Source organism: Acanthochromis polyacanthus, chromosome 15, assembly GCF_021347895.1.
Source record: "Acanthochromis polyacanthus isolate Apoly-LR-REF ecotype Palm Island chromosome 15, KAUST_Apoly_ChrSc, whole genome shotgun sequence".
Classification (NCBI taxonomy): Eukaryota; Metazoa; Chordata; class Actinopteri; family Pomacentridae; genus Acanthochromis; species Acanthochromis polyacanthus.
Window position 1 is genome coordinate 9,378,203 of NC_067127.1, and position 13,523 is coordinate 9,391,725.

At 42.7% G+C, this 13,523-nt stretch overlaps 1 protein-coding gene across 27 annotated transcripts in view; it reads right to left on the reverse strand.

Moving 5' to 3' along the window:
- The window catches only part of kcnma1a (potassium large conductance calcium-activated channel, subfamily M, alpha member 1a), a 167,676-nt gene that overhangs the window by 117,816 nt on the left and 36,337 nt on the right, over positions 1–13,523 (reverse strand). For all 27 annotated transcript variants that reach the window (XM_051960397.1, XM_051960385.1, XM_051960396.1 and 24 more), the window contains exon 2: positions 11,205–11,372. In XM_051960397.1, the coding sequence (XP_051816357.1) occupies positions 11,205–11,372 (168 nt within the window). The remainder of the gene's footprint in view (positions 1–11,204; positions 11,373–13,523) is intronic.

Consider the following 13,523-nt stretch of genomic DNA (forward strand, 5'->3'; position numbering starts at 1 on the left):
CTACTTAGGTCTCTATCTGTCTACACGCAATTTTCTGCCTGTCCGTTTGCCTTCCCTGTTGATTGTTTGCCCTGTGACTGTGTGCCTCTGACTCTCTGTCAGTCAGTCTGTTTGTCTGTCTGTCTCTAGCCTGCAGTCTAATGTGCTTGTGACTTAAAATGTAATCTCATCTCTGACTACCCTGTCACTCATCAGCCAGAGGTTTCAGCAGAGCATAAATAATCATATTGTGAAAGGCAAACAGAATATCATTACTGCAGTCACTTCTGTGAGACTCAAGGAAGGCAATATTTCAATTTTCTAATAGCATGGACTACTTGTTTAAGACCTATGGTGGGTTTGCTGTAATTAGCTAAGTGATTTTGGGTTTCCTTACGACACACTTCAAGGGCAATGCCACCAGGTCTGTTTGCACAAAAACGCTTCTATTAAAACCTCCTCTGTAATACAACACTTGAACCTTCTACTTTACACATTTTAGTTCCAGGGGCATGATTTCATTTGTGAATATTTTTAGAATGAATGTGCCAAGTCCCTACCCAGACGAAAGGAAACAAATGAATGTGTTCTGTCGCCACGCTGTCTCAGACATATTGCCTTGTAAGTCACCAGCGAATTTGATCTAATAAAGGAAAGGCTGGGTAGCCGGCTAAGTGAAACATCACTTGGTGTCTGCTCTCTTGACCTTTATCTCCGCAAAACAGAGAGAGGGTGGGACAGACAAAGGGCACGGTGGGGGGGGGGGGGGGGGGGGGGTGCTGCAGCGAGAGATGATGGGTGTAGGTCATTGGCTCTTTAGCGACAGTGGCGCAGGTGGCAAATGGATGGGCTAATAGATGGGGTAGAGGAGGGGAAAAAAAGGAGCAATGATGAGTCATCCCAGAGCCATCTCAGAGTTATGACGGGCTGAAAGGGGGGCCGCAGGGAAAATCATTCATGAGGACAATTGAGACCAACCATTTCATGGTTGTAAAAGTCTCCCTCGTGTTCTGCAAATTTCCAAGCAGAGGAAGAAATTCATCAACTTCAGCTACACTACATGGTGTGAACAGTGCAAAACAAATTACCGTTTTTAGCCCTGTTGCATTTTTCAAACACGATGTATGGACTCCTTCTTCTCTGAGGCTTCATTACAGTTAAACTTAAGCGTGACAGATTGTAAATGTTTCCTGGATAATATAACATGGTGTACCGTGCCTGCATATACAGTATGCATGCTCAGATGTGCAGCACTATGTCTGCTTCATAAGTGAGAAGACAGTGTGTGACTTTCTACCGGCTGAAACTATGTAGCATGATAGCAGGGCTCCCTGTTGCTTTTCTTTCCTCCTATGACACCCTGCTTTCCCTCTCAGCCCCCTCCATCTCCTCCCACACTCCTCCACCGCTCGGTGCACGGCTTATGTTTCTTATGTGGCGGCAGCCCAGAAAAACCAAGCCAGCAGGACTGACCTTGCACAACTGACCTGTGGCCATGGTAGGAGAACAAATTCTCAGCCACAACTAAATCCTCGTGGAGCACTAAATCAAACACCGGCACCAATACCGTCTCCACAGATCTACGAAAATGTCTACTCTAATAACTTCATTTTTACCTCACACATGCTGGAAATATTCTGGCTTTGCGGTCTTCAACACAGTACACATAAAAGGCTGAAGAATTAGATGTTTATCTTTTCACTCCAGCCATCAGGATTAGGCTAAAATTATAACAAAGTAAAATAGAAGCAAAAATAGAATACCCTTCTATAACAAGACAGAGTTTACAGATGCGCTGCCTGGCTCAATGTTGCTGTACTTCTTTGCACATCCGTGCTTTGAGCTAAAGCCAACATCAATATGCTAACATTCCTACAATGACAAAGATGAACATGTTGAAGTAAAGCACGGAAAATGTTCAGTGTCTTAGTTCAGTGTGTCGGCACACTGGTAAGGTGATTACAACAGAACACAAAGTGCAACACTGATGGGGATGTCCTTCATTTCGAAGGTACAGTATGTGGTCACAAACCAAGGATTTTATCCAACTGAAATCTTGATATCATGACTTAAAAAGAGAGGGGATTATCATCAAGTATCCGTTCTTCCTGTATAATGCCTGAATGTTTCATTACGGTCCGTGCATTCGTTTTCAGGTCACTTATAAAACCAAAAATGTCCCTCTTGTGGTGAAACTAGGGGAAAATTTAGTGAATTGCTTGAGTCAGTAAGGTTGATCCTCTATGGGACTATAAATGTTCACGCAGAATGTTATGGTAGCCTTTCAGTGATATTTGAGTCTAGGCCAAGGTTTCTGACTCATCGGATATAAACTACAGGTATAAGCCTGTCACAGGCCACATTTCTACACAGAATTTTCCTCCTCTGCTGCTACCTGCATGTTACTGTCTTCAAAACTCCCTTTGCTATTGAAAACAACAACCTCCGAGCTAGCATCCTACATGCTGGAAAGGGTAAGTTATGACAAAGATTTTGATTGCAATAGGTAAGGCCTGTTTGGTTCTCTTGGTGAACGGCTGTAAAGAGCTACAAAAAATGCAAGATTTGCTGTCCAACAGTTATGTTCTTGCATGTTTTCCCACCTGATATTGGAAAAGTTTAACTTTGCAAGCATGTTCCACCACAATTCCTTCCACTATTACCTATATTCCAACGCTATTTTACAGGTGTTACCATCACTTAGCACCAAAAACAAGTGAGACCAGTTAAGAGAAATATAAACAAGTCAAAACTATCTTCCCTTACTGAAAAATAGCAATGGGTGCAACCAGACTTCTCTACATTGCTGACAATCAACCAACATTGCATGCATGATCAGCCTCATCATTCCCTTGATGTTGTACTTTGAAATCTTTATTTCACATTTTTACTTCATATTTAGAAAGAAATCATTTATTCTCCCCAGAAAACATTTTCCCTTTTACTCTCCTATCACAGTTCCTAGTTGTGAATTGTTGGTTGTATTCCTATACAATTAGCCCAGTGTGGAGACTTTCACTGGGACCACACCCATCTCCTTCCTTCTGCTCCCTCCACCTCACTCTTTCTGCTGCAGTGCTTGTCCCCTGTGGTTCCTCCAGCACAAATAGCCATTCATCACCGTTCAGAGGATTTAAGTCAATGCCAATTGAATTGCCATCGACTGAACTGATAAATTATGGCAAATGACAAATGAATAAGCTGTGCAGCTAGCTAAACTCGCCAGCTGAGAGAAATGCGAAGGAGGCAAGAAGATAGCCTGGAGGTTTTCTAGGGGCACAGAATTCGAGTTAAGGGAATGGGAGAGCACTGGCTCGGAAATTGAGTTTCATTATGGAGGAACACACTGCTGTGGAAAAGTGTCATGTCACCAAATGCGGAAAAGAGAGGTGAAAAATTTCTCCGTGTCCAGTGATATTAATTTACAGACAAATTGGTTTGTGAAACGTGCGTGATGATTTCTGGGGAGATGGTCACTGCGGCTATTGATTGTTTATTTCTCATTTATGTGACAGATGCTCTCTCAGCCAGGCATTTTTGACAGCCACTGAGAAAAAGACAAACAGCTTATCAACATGACTGTGTGTACATTTGGTCATGAGTTAAAGGTAGAGGTGGGTGATAACTCGAAATGGAAGTTTAATGACTTCTAGCAGAATCACCCCATTTTGATAATTTCTGTTAGTGATATTGATACAAAAAGACACCATAATGAATACTGTGGCAAACTGACCAGCCTTTGCTCAGGGCATGTATGTGTCTCTGTATATGTGTGGGAAGACAGGTAGCTTGAAAAAATTCACATTGAGCTTCTAAAGCTGTAGCAAACACTGCTCTACTGGATGGAAAAACAACATTAATTTTGTGCAATCATGCAACATAATAGACAAGCTACCTTTTCTTAATGAATACATATGAGGAGACATACGCTGCCTGTTATTTTTACGCAGAGAGATGAGGCTATTGTCACGGAGGAGCGCTGTGCTTGAGATGGTGCTGTGTTGACAGCTGTATCCATGCTGAGGAGTTTACTGACTGCAATAAATTAGTTCCACACACTCAACAGGAAAGCACAATTAGCCAGCCCAAACAGAAACAGACAGACATGGATTTACACTTTTGAGCGTGCACGAGAGCAACTGTCAATGCATGTACTCACACACACACGCACACAAAGAGTGGAGAAAAACACTGTATCTGCTCAGGCAAACACGGATCAGGCGCACACAGACGTTCACGAGTAAACCCAGGGATGCAGACAGACTCTGGCAGGACCCAGCGGCTGCTGTAAAAAACACAAATATGCTTATGCAAGCCCAAAGGACTGTCAGTACAAAAGTGTACTCATACGTAGATATAAGTGCACGCTAACATAAACAATCCCCGTCTGAAAACTAGAACACTGTGAATGACAGCTGTTCTCTGTGCAGGAAGGAAGGCATTCATGTGGAGTGTGAGAGAACACTTATTTTCTCCACAACAGGATGTTTGAGGACACATGGAAAAACACAATGGAAGGTACTAACAGCATCCTTACACACTCTGCACAATCTCACCTTGCTCCCTGCCAAGACACACACACACTGTAAGCAACTGTTCACACATAAGGAGATAAGAGAGGGGAAATCACAGGGAAAGGTATACAGAGGGAGAAAGTGTGAGAAAGGAATCTGCGCCGAGTGTCAGAGGGTCGACTGCTCGGCTGGATTTGTTTCAACGGCAGCTAGAATGCATGTGCTGTCACTTTCCTGTAAAAAGAGACAGATGTGTTGTATTTGCACATGATAGAGGTCAGTATGCAGTGTGTGGGTGGATGGGTAGGCAGAGGGATGACCATAGGGTTTAGGGAGCGGGCCATGTGAACAGATGGTCCCTGGTTGCCACCTAAGATCCCATTAAGAAAGATGGCAGGACTGACCTATTTCTGGACCCACCATGCAGCGCAAATCCACTGCACGGAGAGATAGGGTGAATATCTACATTCAGAGGTTATAATCCTAGCTGTTTTCCTTGGACATTATGGGATTACATACGTCGTTACTGTAGCATTTATGCGGGAATCAATTAGACGAGGTGCCGTGACAACGCAGCACGAGAATTCAGCCGGCTCTACTGTTTCCAGCTGTCCAAGTAGCCACGTCCTCGGACACTGCGCCCTTGAGTGCTTAATGAGGTCTTTCAACAAAACAACTGGGGGGGATACGGTTGTCAAGAAACTGATGAGCTATCCACCGCCGGACCAGAGGTGCTCTCCTTTTCACCTATGCTTCCACATGCAGTGCGTTTGTGTGGACAGCTGAGAGACAGATTCTTCCTAAAATGCAGCTGGTACTTATTCATTTCATCCCCGTAGACCGACTTTTTCACCTGTTAATCAATCACGGCCCACAAGAAACTATTTTAACACATTTTGTCGGGCTGTCCTAAGAAATGTTGTTTTTTTTTTCTTGTCAAATTTTGATTATCAGCAGATGAATATGTCCAACTATGTTCAAGCTCACCCCATCATGCCTATCCTTTTGACCCCACGCCTACAGACGGCAACACTGGAGGCCGTTCCTGTGTAAATGAGGTAGTTAATCTTTAATAAGGTGATATTGTAAAGGCAAGTGCAACAAAAAGCTAAAGGCCCACACAGAGGAGCAGCCGAGACTCATACTGACAACAATCATCAATTGAATATATGGCTCTGGGTGTGAGGGTGGTTGAAGGATCTCATGCAGGTAGGCTACAATCACATGAAGACAGGCTGAGGAAACAAAGCGTTATCGTCACCTTTATCTTGTGAAATCACATGAGGCATAAAGATGTAGACATGAATTCTGTCTCACACACACATATACACACACTATGGGTTCTGGCTGTTTCCTGTTACATGTCGTTGGCATGTTCGATGTCATGACTCTTAATAGCTTTTTTGCTTCTACAGGCAGCGGTTCAGCAATGGGATTTCATCAAAACAAGGCTACTAATGACCAAATGATCTGTTTCTCATGCAGCACGTCTGGTCCTAATGGATATGCAGCGTGGGCGGGTAGGTGTTCATTAAATTCCATTCAGATCAGAGCAAAGTAGTTTGGCAATGTCATGAGGCGCCAATAAGAAAACAGGTTTTGTTCTGCTGTTGCAGGTAATTCAGCGACCCTGTCTCGTGGAAGTTATGCTCATATAGAGCGACACTGGTTTCCCAATTACATTGCGGTTGCGACATAATGTCAATCTGACTTACACTCAGAGCAATATTTTGTTTTGAATTACCGCACTGCTTACCTCACCTGTGCGCTGTTGAGAATTATATTGACATCACACCAGCCAACATTACACCTTTCAGTACAGTTTCAATGCCTGTAAAGTATGCCACAGACAACCATTTCAGCACTTGCATGTTATTAAAGTGGAAAGTGGAGGCTACATGAGTAATGTACAGCCACAGAAGAGATCCAGTGTAGGCTATAATTATATTATCTCAATAAACCAAGAGAACATTAGGTGGTGGGCATGATCTTTCTGGGGCCTTCTCTCTTTGTCTCTTCCTCTGAATTAGGGTAAACTAAATTAGGTTCAAACAAGATTAAATATATAATGAAATGAAATCAAACAATATATTACACAATAGAGCAGAAAGATGGAGCTGGCAGGAGCAGCTACAGCAGCTCAGCCATGCACAGAAGAGGAAAGCAGTGTGGCTCAGACATGAAGGTAATACCACATTTGTGAATAGCAGGAGCTTGTTGAAACGGATGGCTTGTGGATAGTACACAAACAACACAATTTTCATTCAAGAAACCGCATTTTACAACCAGTCAGTGGTTAGATTTAGGCAACAATGTCACTCTAGTTAAGGTTAAGACTGTGGTTTTGACTGCAGATATGTATGTCTTCTGGGGCTGAGCGATAATTCTGAAAATTTTATCAAGATAAAATATTTAATATTAATCAGTGCGGATAGTTACTGATAATTTAGAATGATCCATTTTTAATGAAGACTAGCAGGATAAAGGTATGCTTTGAATTAAACCACCAGGCCTTTTTATCAGGGTATGCAGGAAATCATTTTGATGTTTACAGAGGAATGATGAAGGATAAATTAATGACTTCACCTTGATTTAGGTTAAATAAAGACAGCAAGTACAACCCAGAGGTGCCCGCTGAGTAAAAAGGGCAAAGCTACATCACACTAATAATAATCGTGTCACCATACTAAGGTACCACCCCGGCCTCGGCACGCACTTTATATTAAATCTGTAAATCTGTCAACCCTTGGAGCAGGTCACCAGGAGATGGTGGAGGTGGTTAAGGACACAGGTGGAGGACTCAGGAGACCTGCAGTGACGCCAGGAGGAGAGTGACGGAGGGTGAAGGGCCTCCATTTTCAGGGGATATAACTGGCTGTTATGAGCAAAAAGGGGAGCACACTTGAGTGAGTTTCATTCAACTGAACTTTGTGCTTTTGGACAACGTCCATACTGCTATTGCTGCAGTGTCTATCACCAGTGTCGCTTTTGTTTTATTGCCTCGGCATAACTTCTTCTATATTCATGACAGTCCTTCCCTTACCAAGCGCTGTGCCTTTGCATAACCGCAGAAAATTGTCAGTGAGCATATTACCGATAGGTTCAGTAATGTATCTGTGACTAAACATAATCTGTCCTCATCATGCTGATTGAAAAATAAAATTGAGCTGCATTTCCCTCAAACACTTGCTGTGGCAATTCAATCGTATAGGAGCATCAATTCCAGGAGACAGGCCTGCATGAGAAAACAATATGGGGGACTCCATAATGCCACGCCAAAGGGTGGATTTAGATTTGTCTGGTGAGTCGACAAGGCTCGGGGGTACACTTGATCTTTCACTAACAGTCAAAGGAAAGCAATAAACGGGGATGGAGGGCTCTGACTTCCTGCCTACCTGAGAATATCCGCCTCAGTCTGCTTTTCCCATTTCCATCTGGATAGAAAAGAACCGGCATCGAGATGTAATCCCACCTGAGTGTGCATTTGAGATGGAGAGAGAGGGAGAGAGACTATGCGTGTGTGTTATTTCTGCTCTGCTCTGCCCAGGCAGACAGCCCCCTAATGTCAGATGACTGAGCGCCACTACAAAGCAGTTGCTATGGTTACCAGCCAGGTTCTGTGTACATGGATACTCATCGCAATTTTGATCTGCAGTGAAGCACTGATGGGAGAGCAAGAGTCCCACAGAATCACCTTCCTACCCACACACACATACACACAATCATGCTTCCACACACGATATATCATGCATGTATCATATATGTAGAGAAATGCACATGAAGAGATGCTCATTCACCTTCACAGAGCACTCCTCAGTACAACGAGTACTGTGCTGCATATCATTAGGATGAGCACGTAAGCAAACACAGCCTGCTGGGCAGAATTATCAGCCCCACCAGAAGTAGAACAAATCGCAGTAGGTGATACACTGGGATATCTCTGTGCCTAGGAACCCCTTTAAAGCAACCAGTGCCTTTAACTCTCCCTGACTGTCACAACTGCTCTGTTTTACTCTCCATCTGCCCGTCTCTCTCCAAGTTACTTTACTTTCTTTCACTCCTTCTTTTACACACACACACAAATACATACAGGGCAGACTGGGAGCAATCAGTCAGAGCAAAAGATGAAAGGGAAAGGAAACTGTGTCCATGCCAGCAGAGCAGTGTGAGTGGGGAAGTGATGAAAGAAAGGCTCATTTAGTAAATTGACAGCTCCCTAAAGGATCCTCCATCGCCTTCACCATGAAAGGCCTGAATCCATCTTAACTCCTAACTATTCTCACCAAGCATGAGGAAACTGTCACATTCCAGCAAACATTTACAATGCAAGTGTTAGTATGTTAGTTTGAATCCATCTCTCTCTCCTTACTCCCACTGCAGCTTCATTAAGTCCACAGATGCACAGAAGACGCCTGTGTAAATCAGACCAACTGTTAATACTCTGATGCAAGTTAAGATGTAGAAGGAAGGCTAGAATACAGAGAACTAATGGATAAAATCAAGAGCCCTTGTTAGACATACGATACGTAGCGTTGCTGGCTTCATCAATCTTGAAGTTTGCTTTGTAGACATACATTTTAATAATAATTAAGCAAGCTTATCAACTGTGCAGGTAACTATTAGCCTGGTTTCTTTATCATATTCAAAACACTATGAATTCTGTTCATGTGTATCAATATTCACGTGTTCATTCTAACTACTACTATACCAGCAGTAAAAAAAAAAAAAAATGCCAACACCTGTGACAGAGCTCAGGATTAAGTTACCGCGATGTAACTAATGATTGAGCTACACTTTGTCAGCTGGATCTATGTGTCAAAGCTCACCTGTCTGAGGTGAAGAAAAAATACATAGTGTAACTTGCAGTTAGATCCTGACTTGGACTGATCCTGTCTCTATGTGGGGGATGAATTAGAATTGCATGTAATGAATAAGTTACTGCATTTGTTCCATGCATAAACATCTCACTTTGGAGACACTCATATGGATCCCGGTGATGCTGCATGAATTTCATAACTCAGAGGAAAGAATCCCACAGACAGCAGCAGGCAACACATTAAAGTTTAGCTTTTAGTTTTTTTCAAATCACAGATTATTGGTGAATCTCACTGATGCATTACAGTCTGTCTTTATTGCTACAAAGTTTAATTTTTACTGCTATTTCTGCTTGTAATTCCTGTAAAATTATAGGGCACAGAATAAGAAATTTGTTTTGGCATGCAAACTTCATCTTTTTTGCACTCCATGATGTTTTTGGACTGAAGATTGGTGCAGAAATGTGCACCACAACTCACACTGCTCTTGCTTGTGCATGCCTTTCGGTTAATGTGACAGCATGCGGTGAAGGCTTGTGCAGTGTTATGCAGAATAATATCGAAAAGCTACTACTTCTGACCTAGTAAGATTGAGGTCATAATTTTTCCAGTTAGGTGATGAGGGAGCTCATTCGGACATGAACCTGACACCTTCAGTTGCCATCAGAATAATGGAAAGGAGCTTGAAAGGATCTAATGTTGTCCATTACATTTTCTGATTACATAAGCTAAATGTATTATCTCAATCCATAAATCACAAAACTGATAAAGGCTGAACTCGGTCAAGTCTTTCTATAATTCAGGCAGCTAAGAGAATGAAAACGTTCAGCGCCGCTCAGTGGAGTGAAGTGGCAGACATCTTGTCTAAACTGGGAGGAAGAGGACATCAGAAATGGTGCTGATGTAGAGTCTGTTTTTCAACTTTAATTATGCAGTTTACTAAAGGGATGTAGTTGCACAAAGCATAATAGGACAGAGGAAACACGACTGAAATGCTATCAAATTTTTAGTGTTATTAGTACCATACACTGTGTCCACCTCACAAGCAGTACCTTAGGAATATGTATCCGAGATAATGAACACTACACACTGCAGCTATGTAAGTCTATATCTACTTTAATCAGCAAACAGAATTAACTGAGATTATGTTGGAACAGGCTGAATATCAGTACAGCATCATACACATTTACATAAGTTAGATCACTGCAGATACATCAGGATTTGGCCACTAGTAGTAGAGTGCAGGAAGAAATTCTGGGGGCAGAATGAGTGATGAAACAGAAAGGATGGCCAGCAGGGGAGAGACACGGTAACTCATACTAGGAAAAAAGCCACAGTGAAAGCCTCTTACCTACTGCACAAACACCACATATGCTACCTCTTGTGCTTGACAAATAAACCCCCATCACACAAACACAAACACACAATGACGTGCACGCAGAACCACACACAAAATAAACACACACACACACACACACACTGGCTGAGCTGGCAGAGGCTCAGCAGAGTGAGCTACAATGTGCCGCACGGAGGCCACTGCAGCACAGAGAAGGCTGGACAGTGCCAGCCAAATAGCCAACTGAGATTCAACAGGGACGGAGCATCCGCTAGCTGCTGTGGGGATCAAATTAATTGCCCTACGGTATGTCTCCAGTGGGACCTGTACAAAACAGGTGAGTAAATGTGTACATGGCAGTGGATTGTACAGAGGATTATTCTGAAAGCCAACTTGGGTGTGAACACTAGTTGTAATCTGTTTGCCTGAAGAAAGACAAAACTGTTGCATTTATCGAACTGTGGGCTGGCAAAATAATCAGTGCCCAAAAGGTGTTGATGGATGAGAGTCTGGATTTGGGGGCTTGAGGTACTTGCATACAAAAGAAGTGGGAAAACCTACCAGAACTCTGCCAGTGAGCGTCTGAGCAGAGATCATGACACCGGCCCAGTCTTTGACTGAAGTCATCCATCCCACTTCGCTGGCTGGTGCCTCCTCCTTCTCATCAGGACCCTTTAATGCCCTGTCTGCTGGCTGATTGTTAGCTGGGTTGTTCACCTTCTGAGCCTCCTAGAAAAAAAAGTATGTGTAAGAAAATGGAACAAAAAGGACATTGTTGACTATAGATGTGACCCCTAAGACCACCCCAGTTGTTTTTAAATATTAAACTGATTACACATCAGTCACTACTGTAAAACAACATTTCAATTATAAGGTTTCTGTGCTCCTCAGCCCATGAACATCCACATTCCTGATAAGCTGCAAACCTCTGAAGTGGAAAAAAGGGACTGTCATTGCAGCAGTCCTGCCGTGATGGCATCCATCTGCTGTAAGCTGAATATGTGTATTCAAATGAATGTACAAGTTAGATAATGACAGACTGTATATGTAGTCGCTCTTGTTGTTTTGCACATATGCCTCTTTAAGTTAATTGTCCTCAGGGTAGAGAATGTAAGACTGCTGTTCTCATGCGGGCTCTTCATCGTGATTTCTTGTGTCCAACTGAGTGAGCAGAGTTGCATGGCAGTTCATTGACATGCTTTCCTTGGCACAGCAGTCACTGTATGAGGCTGTTCCTCTCCAGCCATTCACTCACTCCTGATTTGACACACCAGGCACTCAGTTTCCCTGCCCTTCTGGCAAAAAATGGAAATGTGTAGATTTCCTTGTGTTTTACAGCCTATGAGGCAATAAAATCCTACAATTAGACGCATTACACATGCAAAAACGTAAAGCAAAGGTTTGTGTGCGTCACATTCAGCCTCATAAAACCATGGGGTTAGCCCTGGCAAACGGCATCCATGGAGAATCCCTGGAATTGCAATAACTTCTAAGCCCTTGATGGCGATCCATTCCTCCATTCTAAGGAGACAGGCTCACATTACCGCAGGGTACATATGCAGCGCTTTGAACAGATTTTCCAACGTCCCCCCTCAAAGTGACATCCGACAAGTAGCCATCAAAGCAGATTATGTGCTATGTCAACGAAGTGAAATTTGCTTCCTAGTACTGTACATGTCAAATGTCTACAGTTTGTTTGGATGACCTCATAACATCCAACAACAATGACGCACGTCAAAACGGTTCATGTTTACTGGGAGTTTGTTTTGGCTTTTACACACTTTAATTCCAGGAACTAAACTACGGAGCGATAACGAGATGGAACCAAAGGCCAGGTGACCACTGGGGTGACCAATATGTGCCCACATGCAACACAAAAACAAACCAGACTGCAACTTGAGTGTTCCTGCAGGGCTAAAGAGCAGTGCTATTACAGATGAGCCCAAGAGAGTGCTCTGTCCATTTCAAGAGGATTGTCTAGTCAAATTGGATTACATTTGATAATGATATGGCATGGACACAGCTGCCATTTTCCTAATTTCATTCCAACCCCATAACAATGCCAATAAACTGGCCCTAAAAAAGCCTGACTTAGTCATCAGATCATTATCTGCTCCTGCCGTTGGGCCTCTCCGTACTCCAGTGGCTAATTCAGTTACTTATGTTTTATATACTCATTAAATGACTTTGTGTTAGGAGACTCACAAACTTTAAAAATACCTATCAGGAGTGTGATTCAAAGCATTTAGTTCTGTCTTTGAAAGTCACACGAAGTTGGGGCCTGAAAATAAATGACAGCAACGATTACTGGACGCAGACTTCACATCTGAGGTTTAAGGATTAAATCATAGTGTGTGTGCGTGTGTATATACACAAATCCATTAACCCGCATAAAGAAAAAGTTAGACTATTATATGGTGATAACAAGGAGTGAAAGAAGAAAAGGATGGAATGATCGAAAGCCTGATTTACAGATAGAATGGAATGTCGAAGAGAAATACTTCATTGATATGCAAGGGGAAATTTTGTAATAATAATGGGTGATGGTAAAAGATGGGTGACAATTTGAAGGAAAACCAAACACACAGTGACTTATTAAAGTTTTGAGCCACTTACTGCTGCCAGAACAGCTTCAGTTGCTCTTGACACTGATTCTCCAGCTGTAACTTTGCTGGAGGGATGAACACCATTATCCCAAAAAATATTCCCTTATTTGGTGTTTTGAACATGGCCATAGAGAGCGCTTTTGGTCCAAAAAGCTCCAATAGGTGTTCCACTGGACTAAGATATGGCCATAGCAGATGATTCACATCATTTTCACACATGTCAAATCACTCAGTGACTCCTAATACCCTATAGATGGGGACATCGTCATCCTCT